The sequence below is a fragment of the Aquarana catesbeiana genome, linkage group LG06, assembly GCF_042186555.1.
Source record: "Aquarana catesbeiana isolate 2022-GZ linkage group LG06, ASM4218655v1, whole genome shotgun sequence".
Classification (NCBI taxonomy): Eukaryota; Metazoa; Chordata; class Amphibia; order Anura; family Ranidae; genus Aquarana; species Aquarana catesbeiana.
In genome coordinates, this window is record NC_133329.1 from 290,075,818 (window position 1) to 290,090,373 (window position 14,556).

At 42.0% G+C, this 14,556-nt stretch overlaps 1 protein-coding gene across 4 annotated transcripts in view; it reads right to left on the reverse strand.

The window, feature by feature from the left end:
- The window catches only part of MAP3K13 (mitogen-activated protein kinase kinase kinase 13), a 223,040-nt gene that overhangs the window by 33,050 nt on the left and 175,434 nt on the right, over nt 1-14,556 (reverse strand). For all 4 annotated transcript variants that reach the window (XM_073633441.1, XM_073633438.1, XM_073633440.1 and 1 more), the window contains one exon: nt 9,047-9,155. In XM_073633441.1, coding sequence (XP_073489542.1) covers nt 9,047-9,155 — 109 coding nt within the window. The remainder of the gene's footprint in view (nt 1-9,046; nt 9,156-14,556) is intronic.

Consider the following 14,556-nt stretch of genomic DNA (forward strand, 5'->3'; position numbering starts at 1 on the left):
ATGTACTTCAGCTCTACAAAAGCTATTAAAGCCCTTTTAGAGGAGCTGACAATACAAGAGGAGCATAATATGCTCACGAATGCTGTAGCCACTTCAGCCGTCATCAGAGCAGAAGAAAGGGCTATTTTTGGCTCCTGCTGAAAACGTCTGAGTCATGTGCACCATGAGGAGGCAGCATCAGCTCTCGTATTATCTGTACCGCTCAAGACGCACACTGACTCACCTGGGGGCTGCGGGAGCCGGAATTCAGCACAAAAGAATAAATGGATTGCTATGCTTCCCCACCTGATCCAAAGCCACTAAAGCACATTGAATTCTATTATTTTCTATAAAACATGGTCATTTGCTCATTAGGTTATAAGTTTATGCATAAACAGCTTCAGAAGCATGAACCCACACAAGCTCCAATTCGTCTATGCAACCTCAACCACATATTCTATAACATGAAAGCGAGGCTGTACAGCAAGGAATCATATAACAAGAGGCTGTGGTGTCTTGCTTAAGCGCTGTAATAAACCCAGGTAATCTGGCTGCACTGTACAAGATACACCTGACTTTTATTCGGTCAACTGAGTTGAAATTCAATGTTAGTACAACTGCCAAGTTTCTTGAATAGAGTTTGCAGTTCACTAGTTGATATTTTCCAAGATAACAATAAATAGGGGGGATTTACTAAAACTGGAGCACACAGAATTGGGTGCAGCTGCGCATAGTAAGCAATCAGCTTCTAACTTCAGCTTGTTGACAATAAGGCTGGGTTCACACTGGTCTGACAAACGCTCCGACATTGGGAGCTCATGTCGCATGACGTGTGAAATCCAATGTTTCCCTATGGGAGCCGTCCTAACTGGTCCGACACAAGTCGTTCCGACTTTAGAAATGCTCCCTGTACTACTTTGGTCCGACTTTGATCCTACTTCAGCCCATTGACTATCATTGAAGTCGGATCAAAGTCAGATCGCCATCTCGCATGATCCGACTTCGGCATGCGACTTGTGCTCAGATGATCTTGAGGGGGAACTCCGCAGCAAATTTTTAATAAAAAAACGGCATGGGTTCCCCTCCAAGAGCATACCAGGCCCTTGGGTCTGGCATGAACCTTAAGGGGAACCCCCTATGCCGAAAAAACGGCGTGGGGCACCCACCCCCCCATGTTGAGGGCATGCGGCCTGGTACAGTTCAGGGGGGGGGGGGGGCGCTCGCTCGTCCTCACCCCCATTCCTGACCGGCCAGGCTGCATGCTCGGATAAGGGTCTGGTATGGATTTGGGAGGGACCCCCACGCCGTTTTTCCGGCGTAGGGGGTTCCCCTTAAGGTCCATACCAGACCCAAGGGTCTGGTATGCTCCTGGAGGGGGAACCCATGCTGGCTTTTTTATTTAAAATTTTGCGCGGTGTTACCTCTCAAGATTCATACCAAACACAGTGCCGGGCATTGGCGGGAATCCAAGTCGGATCCCCGTTCATTGAAAGTCGGACGCATACCGGCTTCATGTCGCAGGGCCAAGTCGGATCCAAAGTAGGACGGCTGTCGTGTCGCATCAGTGTGAACCCAGCCTAAGGCCCCTTTCACACCAGCAGACTGATTGGGTCCGCCTGTCGGTTTTGCAGACCAAACACCCACTGGGCATCCGATCCGATAAAAATGGATGTATGGCGCTATGTTCACCATCTATCCAGCAGATTGGATGACATGTAGTATGTTTCCATCTGACCGCCCCCTTGGAGGAGAGCGGGCTGTGTCTGTGTTTGCTCTGCCTAGTGGAGCGGACACAACCCTCTCATCCGCCGGATCAGCAGAGAGATCCCCCACTGAGCAGGCGGATTCCACTTGGACGGATCTGCTCCATCTGAAATGGGCCTAAAACCTAGGAGCTTGTTGGTTACCATTCACAGTTGCACTAAATTCTGGGTGCACCAGTTTTGGTAAATCCACCCCCTCCCCAATATTTCCGAGTATCTCTGCCAAACTTTATGCTTCAGAACCCCGCACAAAGATTGTCATACTATTAATTACGTAGCTATAAATCACTACCCATGGGACATTCCTACAAATGGTACAGCACAGTGGGTGTCGGCAATAGCAACAAGATGACCTTCCAGGATTCCAATGCAGGGTTCCTCAACCAGGGTTTCCATGGAACTCTAGGGTTCCTCCAGAGATTTCTAGGGGTTCCTTGAGCAATGAGCAATTTCTGCCTCTCTGATGAGTCCCCATTGACACCACTGATTCTTCTCAATGACCACAAGTATAAGGAGCATTCCTGATTTTAGTGTTTTACACTGTTGCATTTTAATTCAGACTAATGTCGTTTCTTTGTTGCCATGTTGACATCATCCTATTCCCTATGTACCCAACATACGGTTCTACTCTTATTGGTTTGTGTAACAGTCTATGCTTATTGTACCATATATCAAAGCTCGGTTTGTATTGTCCTTCCTGGTGTACACAATTAAACTTTAAATGATAAAAAAAAGGAGCATTGTTCCCACTGACCATCACACTATTGCGGGGGTCAGCAACCTGTAGATCAGGTGACTGGTAAATTGCGGTCTGGGCTTGCTAACCCGCCATCCCAGAGCATCAAACAGAGTGCACTGCAGAGGGACTATTTGTAAAGTTGGAGCTGTAGTAGGGAGCAAGACTTGCATAAGCCAATGCCTCCTCTGTAGTTCTGGCTCCTGTCCCATGCGTTGTGATACCAACTGCACTCCACCTCTTATCCCAGCTAGCGGTCTCCAGAGTGGTGCCAGCAGCAGGAAAGAAGAGCTCTTCAGGTCAGTGTGAAGCAATACACTGGGCATAATAGTATAGGGCTGTTTTCAAACTGATGTGCTGTGGTTTACTCACACCACGGGTGTGGTGTAGTGTACCTGCAGCTTTTCTGTGGGTTTGCTGAGCTTAGCCATAGACTTCTATTGTATCCTGTGGGTTTGGTGCACTTTCTAAACGTGCACCACACCTGCAGTATATAATAGAAGTCTACGGCAAAGCACAGGTAACCCAGGGAATTTGCAGATGCACTGCGCTGCACCCGCGGTGCAGGTAAACCGCACCACATCAGTATGAAAGTAGCCTTATAAGGGGCTCAGAGCAGTAAGGGTTCATTTACATTTGCAGTTTGGAAGTGATAAAACCCCATAGCCAAGATGTGTTTTTATCACCCTCGCCCCAACCGCACCCCCTTTAGCTGCATTGGCCAGGGGTGTACACATGTCACAGCCACAGCAGGAGTTATATGCCCTGTCATGATTGGTGGGTGTAGCACCTGCCAAGCATGACCCATTCAAATGAATGAGGCCACTCTGCAAGTGCCCTGCAACCTTGTGCAGTATAGAAAACAGGGGGTTAAAGCAGGCAGCATTGTTTTGCTTATTCACCACCTGCTTTAACCCCTTGGACCCCGCAGAAGCATGCAGCTGGCCCCATTTACTTGAATGGGTCGCGATTGGCAGGCGGTAGCACCCACCGAAAGCAACAGGGGGCTTAATTCCTGCTGTGGCATGTGTACACCTTTGGCTGCTGCTAAAGGGGATAGGCTTTGGGGGTAGTAAAACTGACTCAACCACACGGTTTTACTACCCACCAACTTTGCGTGTGAACGAGCCCGAAGGGTGCCACTGCCAAATGCAACTACAGGCTCATTTACAACTTAGTGCAGCAGGCAATCTGAGTTTACTTGAAAGGTGGTGAGGAGGCGATATGTTGCCTTCTCACCACCTGATTTTTTTTTTTTTTTTTTTTCCTGCCACGTCAGTGTCCATTTTCGGGGACGTAAGTTTCATCTTAACCGTTCAATATTTTCCCGACTCGTTATTCACATCATAGTGGCATTTATTGCTTTTTTTTTTTCTTTCCTTTTATTACAAATATCGCTTAGATTTAATTCACATTGCTTGCAACACAGCAGCATCCCTCGTCCACAATGACAAGTAGATCATATCTAAAGCCTCCCTTATCTTAAGCCCCCTTCCCTTCCCCACCCCACCCCCCCAAACCCCCCTACCTCCTCGAAGTCCTTTATCTCTTTCATCCATAGGCCTCCTAGCCAGCTAGATCAACACCACAACTGGACTCCACTCCTGTTGCCCCTTACAAATCTCTGACTAACTACACGGGGACTATATTGTTAGACCAATTAAATTCCCAATACCTCTACTGTTCTTATTGAGCTTTTAAATTTTTGCCAACCCCTCCATTTTTCCTCATGCTCCTCCATTTCCACTCCCTCAATATATCTCAGATATTCTAAGTTCTGGGTTTCATTTGTTTTGTCGTACCATTCTTGTAATGTTGGGCCGCTTTTTTCCTGCCAATGTTTCACTATAAGGCTTTTTGCTGCATTCAACAGTTGTAGTATAAGTGTTCTCAAATATACCTCAGTTGGCATTCTAAAACCATGAAATAGGCATGCCCATGGATCATCCGGAACTATTATTTGGGTTATCTCACTAATAATTTTCCTTATCTCATCCCAGTATTCCCTTATTTCTATACATTGCCACCAGATGTGTGCCGTTGTACCCAGCTCTTTGCATCCCCTCCAACAGTATTGTGAGGTTTCGCTCTGATACTTAGATGCTCTGTCTGGGGTAATGTACCATCTTGACAAACATTTATAATTTAACTCGGACACCTTATAGTTTACTGAAGTATTATGGACTCGCTTTAATAAAGTTGCAGCCTCCTCATTTTTGAGTTTTAAATTTAATTCTGTCTCCCATTTTTTGATGAATACTGGGATGTCTGTACCCTTCAGATCCATCAAAACCCTATAGATCTTCGAAATCCCCTTCTTCCCTGCCTTACCGACACATAGTTTCTGTAATGGCTGTAAGTTATCCATTGTTCTAATAGGTTGGGGGAGTGTTTCAACAAAGTGTTTTAGTTGAAGATATCGCCATCTATTGATGGTCATGAGATCTCTTTTATTTTTTAAGTCCTGAAAAGAACAAAATTTGCCCTTCTCCATAACATCCTTAAGCTGTGCTCCTTCTTGCAGGATCCATCTCCCACTCAAAGTCTCCATACCTGGTGAAAAAAATTCTGTGTCCTTCAGAGGGAGCAAAGGGGAGTTAAACTGACTCAACCACACGGTTTTACTACCCACCAACTTTGCGTGTGAACGAACCCGAAGGGTGCCACTGCCAAATGCAACTACAGGCTCATTTACAACTTAGTGCAGCAGGCAATCTGAGTTTACTTGAAAGGTGGTGAGGAGGCGATACGTTGCCTTCTCACCACCTGATTTAAACCCATGATTGCCATGAAATGCACACGACTGCGACATGGTAGCATGGCAATTAGAGGTTTAAATCAGGTAGGAGGAAGCAACACTATGCCTGGTGATCTTTGACTTCTCCCATTTAGTTCAGGTAGATCTCCACCTCTTTAGGGGTTGCCTACCTCACTAATGTATCATGATTTGTAGATATAGTAATTTTTAGCAGAGGTTCCCTGAGACCGAAAAGTTATTTCAAGGGTTCCTTTGTGTTGAAAAGGTTCAGAAAGGATGCTCTAATCAATCAAACCTTCATGTAAGGCCAGTATTACACTTGTTTTGAGTGCATTACACACATCACAATGTGATCAAAGCTAACAGGAAGAAGAATAGCTGCAGCCAGCAACCATTCAGCCACTACATTTCATGTTGTTACCTATCTGGTTGGCTGTGCACAGACATTTTTCTTTCCAACACCTTTGTTCAAAAGGCCCACAGTAAGTAAAGGAAATGGGGTAATTCCATATATACCACATGAAGTAGTGCATGTACTGTATAAAAGAAAGATTGCTAATATACAAACATACTGTATATAAAATTCATCAGTCATGATTATAATGTTTCTGCAAATTCCCAAGCTAATGATCTTAAGGGCCCTAGCCAACTTCTCAAGAGTGCCTACACTCTGTACCTACAGTCACTCCACTCCTTTATGTATTTTAATGCAATGAAAAAAGTAATTCAAACAATACAATGTATATTACTTCTTCATCTAAGTGTGTAAAGTGTAAAAACAATTGTTATAAATGCATTAAAACCAAAACCAAAAATGTAATATATTGCAGCTTACCAATCCTTTTATGTGCTGACAGCATTAGTTTTCTTTTTTTTTGTAGGCTTTTTTTTCTTGCTCTCACCAGGTGATCTGGTCAGTTACACACTTTCTGTCTTAGGATGTCTGCACTCTGGATAAAGCAGACCCCTTTGGACAGCAGCCTTGTCCGTCTGGGGAGAAGTTAGTGTTAGACTAGCAGATTTAGATGGACTTGACTAACATCATAGGTTTGTGCAGGGGTTTTGCCAGGGGTGCTTGGGCACACCCTAATCACTATGTGTGGTGCCGATTCCCCCTACTGCCTGGGCTTCCCCCCTCTTGTTGGGCCCCCCACCCCGCAGTGCTGCTGGCTTCCCTACTTTCCACTCCCCCCAGCTGCTGCGGGGGATGTTTAAGGATGGAGAGTGGGGGAAGGGGCTACTAAATATGTAATCTACCGGCCCCTTCCTTTTCTAAATAAACACAGTGAACACACTCGCTCACTGTGTCCATTCATAACTAAAGCATAGTAAACTGTGCTTACTATGCTTCAGTTTGTCAATGAACAGGAAGCCACTCAGCACAGAGCACTGCCCTGTATAGCTCACTCTGCAGAGAAAGACTTGTGTTTGAGCGTTGGGGTGCACACTCTAATGAAATAGGCTGCGCACACCTATAACTAACATATTAAAGCTGAACTCCAACTAATACTTTATAAGCAGTTACACAGTTACAGCAAATTGTTTCTTTTCCTTTTGGGATAAAGGTCTTGGATAAATAAATTAAAGCTGACCTCTCTAAGCACCTCTGTCAGTATATGGTATGTTTCAACCCTCTATCTGATCCTTTGTCTAGACAGCTTTGTCCCTTAATGTAAGTTGAAATAAAAATTAACAAAAGGCTAACAAACAAAACAATGCAGCCACTACAACTAAGAATTGTTAAGTTGCAATTTAATATATTTTTGTTTCTGGGTGAGTTCCAGCCAGCTGTGGAAAAAAGAAGAGTCAGCAGCTACAAAAAACTGTAGCTGCTGACTTTAAAAAAAAAAACAGCCACTCACCTGTCCCATGATCCAGCGGTGTGCTCACCCTAGTCTGTCTCACCTGCTGTCTTCAGTCCCCGGCGCCGGCATCTTCACTATGGGCACCCAGCTGTGACAGCTTGCGGCTTCACAGCCGGGTTTCCACTTTGCATGCGTGAGTCGCTCTGCGCATCGTGATTGGTGGATGCAGTCTTCTGGGACCTGTCAGTGTCCCAGAAGACTGCAGGGAGAGGGAGAGAAGAGAAGGTAACTGTCAAAATCGGGTACCCCCCCCCCCCCCCGCTCCTCAAAAATGGCAATTGTGCAAGAGGAGCCGGGCACGATTCCTTAAAACAGAACTTCCCCTTTTGGGTGGAGCTCTGCTTTAATACCGTTTTAAGCTCAGGTGAACTCATTTCAACCCACTGCATGTCAACAGCTCATCATGTCTTAATATCAAATTTATAAGTCAGCTGTAACTTCTTGATCCTCCGGTCAGCAATGTCTACATTTTCCTTATTCCCATTCTATTCCCATTTAATTTGTATATATTTTGGACTAGGTTATTCCGTTTTACTTATTTAATAAATATATCTTTTTATTTTTTTCACTTTTTCATTTTTCGCTTTTCTGTTGCTTATACACCACGCAATCATGTTAGTTCTTTTAATTTATAATTGATTACTCAGCAACATGTGAGGAGACCTCAGGCGGCTGGTTCCCAGCTGCTATGAGTTTCTATACAATTATACGGTCACATGTTTTATTACATAGAGTATATATGTTGTTTGCATTCCCATGATTGTCAGCTATGAGTAAGCACTTGGCATAAGTGTGAAACGCGTCAGCTGTTGTTCTGTACCACTCTGCTTTGGTGTCCTGTGTATTTTGTGATCCCGGTTTTACAAAAAAAGGCATAAGAAACTTCTATCGGTGTGCGGCTGTCCAGAACTCTTCCATTTATCTTCCTCACACAGCGAATGTGTTTAATAGTCAAAGTTTACCTTTTCACATATTTAGGGTGTAACATGTAACATGCTCCAGATCTGACCCCCCCACTGTGACAGGAGACAGAGGATCCTCTCCCCACACTTGCTGTCATATTTTGAAAACAGCATGGCTGTGCAGGGCTCCACCCACACAGCTATGTCATTCATTCACAGAAATCTGTGAATGAGAAAACTGCCACCATGGCAGAGGGCTGGTAGTTTGCCATGGACCGTGAGCATCAACACACTCGTAGTCCATTCACACTGCCTACAGCACTGTAACACAAAGCTCATGAAGAGGAAAGGGAAACAGAGCTGCAAGCATTGTGTGCAGGAGCCTGATATTGCTCTGCAGGCTCCTGTGAAAAAAAATATTAAATGCACTTTTTTTTTTTGCAAAAATATGTGCATTTATTATTTCTTTCAAAAAAGATTAACTTATCCTTTGGGATTTTATAGGAATGTGATGAAGGTGAACCTGGAAGTAAGATTCATGTTTACAGGCAAAGAATATTCATAGATGACAGATTACACAGGAAATAAAGACAGTGGACCTGACAAAGATAGTATATTTACAGAACGTTAAGGCCCCTTTCACACTTATACGACTTCAAAGTCACACGATTTTACCGCAGTTTGGGAGCAGTACTACTTTGTACGACTTTGCCACAACTTTGGCATTAACCATTCTCAGCTTGTGCTTACAAAAGTAGTGCTGAAATCGTGTCTATATTAATCAGGTACGATTTGCATGCTACATGAGGGTTTAACATTGAGGTCTATGGACATCAAATCGCATGGAAGTTGGACCAAAGTAGTGCAGGGACTACTTTGAAGTCGGCATGACTTAAAGCCGTGCCAATATGAATGGTAGTCATTGAAAATCATGGAGAATGACTTGTCATACGATTTTGCAGTACAAAATCGTGGGACAAGTCATATAAGTGTGAAAGGGGCCTAAGAGTCTCAATACATACAGTTGTTTCAGGGAGAGATACCTGTGATTTAAAATATGTTTCTTGTGGCGTTCCTAGGACGTCAGCTGAAGCAATGTCCAGGTGCATAAGAATCTGCCTGAATGATGGCCGGTTTCTGGGCTTGCTTTGCCTAAAAATGTAAATTCTCTGTTAATTCGCAACTCCTAACATATCAGTACAAACTCCAGGATTACTGTTCAAAACTGAATGCGGAATGTTCAATGTGTTATATTTCTGTTCTTGTTTAACTGCACTGAAATGTAATTCAGTGCAGCACAAAGATATCAATGTAGAAAAATATATATGTATATAATAAATATATATATATCCTGTGTACTGATCCTTTAAAGATTTAGCTTAACAATAGAAACTTCAATCAGAAATCAACAGCGCATCATTGGTGTAATTATCTGTATTTAACATTTTATGTTTAAAATTATATATATATATATATATATATATATATATATATATATATATATATATATATATATATATACACATACACACACACACACACACTTTTTTTTATTCAGTGCTTGCTAATGCAGATGTAATTTATGTAAAAAGGAAGTATAATTGATATCTCTGTGCATAGAAGAGTAATGATTAAAATTAAGGTGCTGACTTGATTAGTTGAGATACCTACTGTGTAAATAAATGTAAATGTTTGAGAAGAGCAAGGCCATGTAGCATATGCTGTCTGATTTATTCTCAAATCTGTTTCATGAATGATAAAGTATAGTTAGTATTAGGAGTTGAAGGTAAGGCACCACGAGCAGTGTCATATTTTTCATAAGTCACTTGTGGGATTGGTAAGTAATGGTGAAACTCCAAAACAAAGGATAATCATTTCAGTTCTCTCTGTTTTATTAACACTAGATTCTTGTGGAATAATGTCAATTGTTTACGGTCTCCATTTATACCTGAAAAAGTTGTTGGTCATTTAGTGTAAGCAACCTTCCCTGTCTAGCTGCTCTATTTGAGCTATGAATTGATTTTATTATGATGATGGTGATTATTATTAATATTATTCAGGATTTATATAGTGCCAACAGTTTGTGCAGAGCTTTACAAATTAAATGGAGACAAAAACATTTACAATACAATGGGGTGTATTTACTAAAGGCAAATCCACTTTGCACTCCAAGTGCACTGCAGGTGAACTTGGAAGTGCAGTCACTGTAGATCTGAGGGGGACATGCAAGGAAAATAAAAAACAGCATTTTTGCTTGTACATGATTGGATGATAAAATCAGCAGAGCTTCCCCTCATTTCAGATCTTCCCCTCAGATCTAAAGCGACTGCACTTCCAAGTGCTCTTGCAGTGCACTTGTAGTGCAAAGTGGATTTGCCTTTAGTAAATCAACCCCATTATAATACAAGACTATTCAGCGGGCCCTGCTCGTGGGAGCTTTCAATCTAAAAGGGAGAGGCAAGTAGTGCAAAAGGCAATAACTGTAAGGGGTGAGCTAATGGAAATGCTAGAAGTACAGTTTCTAGGTAGCAGCTGGATAGGGCTCCCTGAAGAGATGAGTTTTCAGCAATTGCCCAAAAGGCAGACAGAGTAGGAGCTAGCCAGACATACTGGGGTAATGAGCTACAGAGGATGGAAGAGGCTCTGGAGAGGTTGTGGAGGTGACCATGTGAGGAGATGACAAGGGAACTATAGAGCAGGAGGTCTTTGGAGGGGTGGAGTGGAGGGTTTGGTTAATATTTTGAGAGGAGGTTGGTGATCTAGTTGGGGGCAGAGTTGTGGATGGCTTACATGTTGTATTTTATATGTTGGGCTAGCAGAAGCCATTGGTGGGATTGGCAGGGAGGGGTGGCAGTCACGGATCAGTTAGTAAGGTACACTGAAAGGGGGATAGCCTCATGAAAGATAGATATAGAAGGGGGGTGCCATGGTTGAGGCAGGAGATAACCAGGTAGCAGTAGTTTTGTGGTGTCTTTAGTTAAGAAGGGAAATATTTTAGAAATGTTACAGAGGTTAAGGTGGCAAGATTTGGTCAGTAATTGGATGGTTAGCACAAAGGAGAGGTCAGAGTTTACTTTGAGCACCTTTGTATTTATGGAGGAACTAATGGCTGTACTATTGGTCTTGATGTTAAAGTCAGGAGAGGGGAATCCAAGGGGAGGAAATATGGGCTTGGTTTTTGACAGATTAATTTTGAGGAAGTGATGTGAAATCCATACTAACATGTCTGTCAGTAAATTAGTGATGCGTGATGAGATTGAAGGGGTGAGCTCAGGAGTAGAGATACTTAGATATCATTGTCATAAAGATGGTATTGGAAGTGGTGGTAGTCAAATGTATAAAAGGCAGTTGAAAGGTCTAAGGTTACTGTTTGAGTATGGAAGAGTGACCATTTGTTTTAGCAATTCATTTTAGAAGGTTAATCTTAGTGGAATGTTGCAGGTAGAAACTAGACTGTAAGCTGTTGAGTAGGTTGTTATAAGTGAGGTAGCAGAATAGACAAGGCATTCAAAAAATTTGAGAGCAGGCAGCGGGCAGGAAGATGGAGCTTAAGTAAAAAATGGTGGGGTTCAGTGAGTATTTTTTTTTAATGTATGGGGTTGATCAACGAATGTTTGAGAGCAGTGGGGAACATGCCAGTAAAGAGGGAGAGATTGAAGATGTGAGAGTCGGAGAGAGTAGAATAGAGATGGTGGGTGACCATAGTAGTTGTGAGGGAAAGGGGTCCAAGGGACAGGTGGTTAGGTGAACCTCAGAAAGAAGTTTAGCTAATTCCTCAGTGGAAACAGGGTCAAAAGAGGAAAATAATGAATAAGGTGGTAGACATGGTATGTTGCTTGGGGGAGATGGCTGGACAGTGAGGATCTCATCACAAACTGAACTGATCTTGTCTTTAAAATGATTGGCAATCACCTGGGAAATGAGAGAGCACTGGGTGAAAGGGTGTTAATGAGAGAAGCAAACTAGGCTTTTTAGCACTGTGGAGAGAGAAATTGTATTTTAGAAGAGCAGGTTTGTATAAGGTGAAGTCTTGCAGGGATTTAGTTTTACAAAACGATTTCCTAAAGGAGGCTGTTCATTCAGCAAAAATAATGTTTACCTTTGTACATGTAATGAATGTTGTTCTAGATTTGTGAAAAAGGTGATGTGAAGTTACCTTTAATAATCCAGTAATATGCAAGCAACTTTTTTTTTATTTTCCCTTGCATATGGTTATTCAAAGCGGACACAGCTTCACCTAAGCGAAGTGAACATTCACTCTGCCTCCTAAATATTTACTTTGCTAAGTGAACAACCTCTACTCCTTTAGAAAATTAACTCCATCGTCACTAGTTCTTATTGTTTTTAATTCTCATCATAGACATGACTTAGTGCAATATGTTTATCTGCATTTTATACAGAAGCAAGTGCATGAATTTCTGGTCTGAATGTTTTGTAGGAAACTTATGTCAGCTGGTATTAAATGTTCAGTGATGTTAAAGCATAAATACCCATGCAAATGCAAGTAAACACATTTAAACACATGTTCTCTGAATTAAATAAACTGATTATGGGTTTATTACTTTATAACTACATAAACTAAAATAGAAATACAACGTGAAAAACTAAGGGCACAATACATCTTTTTTTTTGTTACTTCTTTTAACATGCCTGTGATTGCTGAGTGAAACTAACATTGCATGAGTAAGCATTTGTAGGTACATCTAGCGGAAATACATGTTGGGGGGAGGGGCTAGTGTCTATGTGGGAGTAGGAGCCACAAAACTCTGTGGACTAACAACATGTAGCCCCCTCCTTTATCTCTGCAGGCTGTACAGTTATGGAATATAAGAGCCCTGTATATAAAACATTTCTGCTTCAAATAGCACATTATGGCTTTATTGTTCACAATAAGGATTATAGTGCATGGCTTCTGGGAAAAGTGAAGCTTGTATGGAAGTATCATTCATGTGTGCCTAGAGCAGCTTGAATGCTAAATATAGGTCTCCATGTGCCTAGCAAGAAAGTCCATTGAGACAAAACACATTGGACTGGAGCTTTATGACATCAGACTGGAAGTGGAACTTAAAGGGTTAGTTCACCTTCTCAGAAAAAAATAAAAAGGTGAACTAACACCCTACACCCTTCCCATACACTCCTGCTGTTCTTCCTTTTTTCCCTAGAGATGCCAGGATGAATCAAAATGGTTCTGATTGGTTCTGATTGGTCAGCGCAGTCATGTGCCGAACTGCTCTGATCCATCCCAGAGTCCCTAGGAAAAGAAGAAGATGCGTTTTTCAAACCCCAGGACCATTACACTGGGATGCGTAGACTATCACCCATGGAGATTAGTGCGGCATGGACCGGGGGTGGGGAGGGTGTAGGGTGTTAGTTCACCTCTTTATTTTTCTGAAAAGGTAAACACTAACCCTTTAAGCACAGAGCTACAGGTTTGCTGCACCAAAAGGTGTACCAGCAGATGCAGATATAAAAGGTAACATATATGACAGAATTCTGTCTGGGCTCTGTGCATAAGCTGGGAAATTTACTAAATCTGCAGTGTCTGTACATTACAACCAATCAGCATCTAACGTCAGCTTGTTCAGTTAAGCTTTGAAAATGAAAGATAGAAGCTGACTGGTTGCCATGCACAGCTGCTCCTAATTCTCTCTGCTCTAGTCTTAGTACATTCCCCTCTAAATGCTTCAGATGCACACATACTGTTACTGTATGATGAGTGTGTTATTTTGGCATTATTAAATATTTCAATACAGGGTCTTACACTCAATTTTTTTCTTTTAGCGCTGTAAATAAAGCCTCGTACATGTGTCGAGAATATCGCCCTTTTTTTTTTTGTATGCTAGTCTCATATCGAAAATAAAGAGGTTTCTCAACTTTGCGAAAACTCTCATACAACAGAATACAACTTTGGAAGTGATGTAATGTATTGTATTGTATTCTTTCATTTCTGAGCATGCGTAGTCTTGCTCTTCCGATTTTTTTTCAGACAAAAACTGTACTGATTAAACGAAAATTGTACGATCTGGCATCGCACGAGAAAATTTTTCACGTTTGTCCCTTCGGATAATTTTGTCATGATTGGCTCTCGAAAGCTGTATACCAATGATCAGATTATCGTACGATCACTTCAAAAGCGGTATTTTTTGTATGATTGTCTTTATGATTAGACTTTAGCTGGGACAGTGCAAAGAAAGGTGGAGCAGATTACAAAGGATTACTGCCAGGGAGGGCTTACTAGCATTTTTTGCTTTTCCGTAAAAAGGTATTAGGCCTGTTGAGTGCTATTTCAATTTGAGGTGTAGGGTACACTTGGTTTGAAGATGCATATATATATTTTTTTTTTTTTTACAATACAGGAGGGCCATAATGTTATCAAGTTATTACATTTGGAACATATATACATTGTGGATTAAAATTTTGGATAATTTTTTGGAGTACATGGAGTTTTTTTATTACAGTTGGTGGTGGGATGTTAAATTGGTGTAATGTAAAGTGCTCCTTTTTTTATGTGCCTATCATTGCATGAAGTATAAATACAGTCCGGATCCCCAGA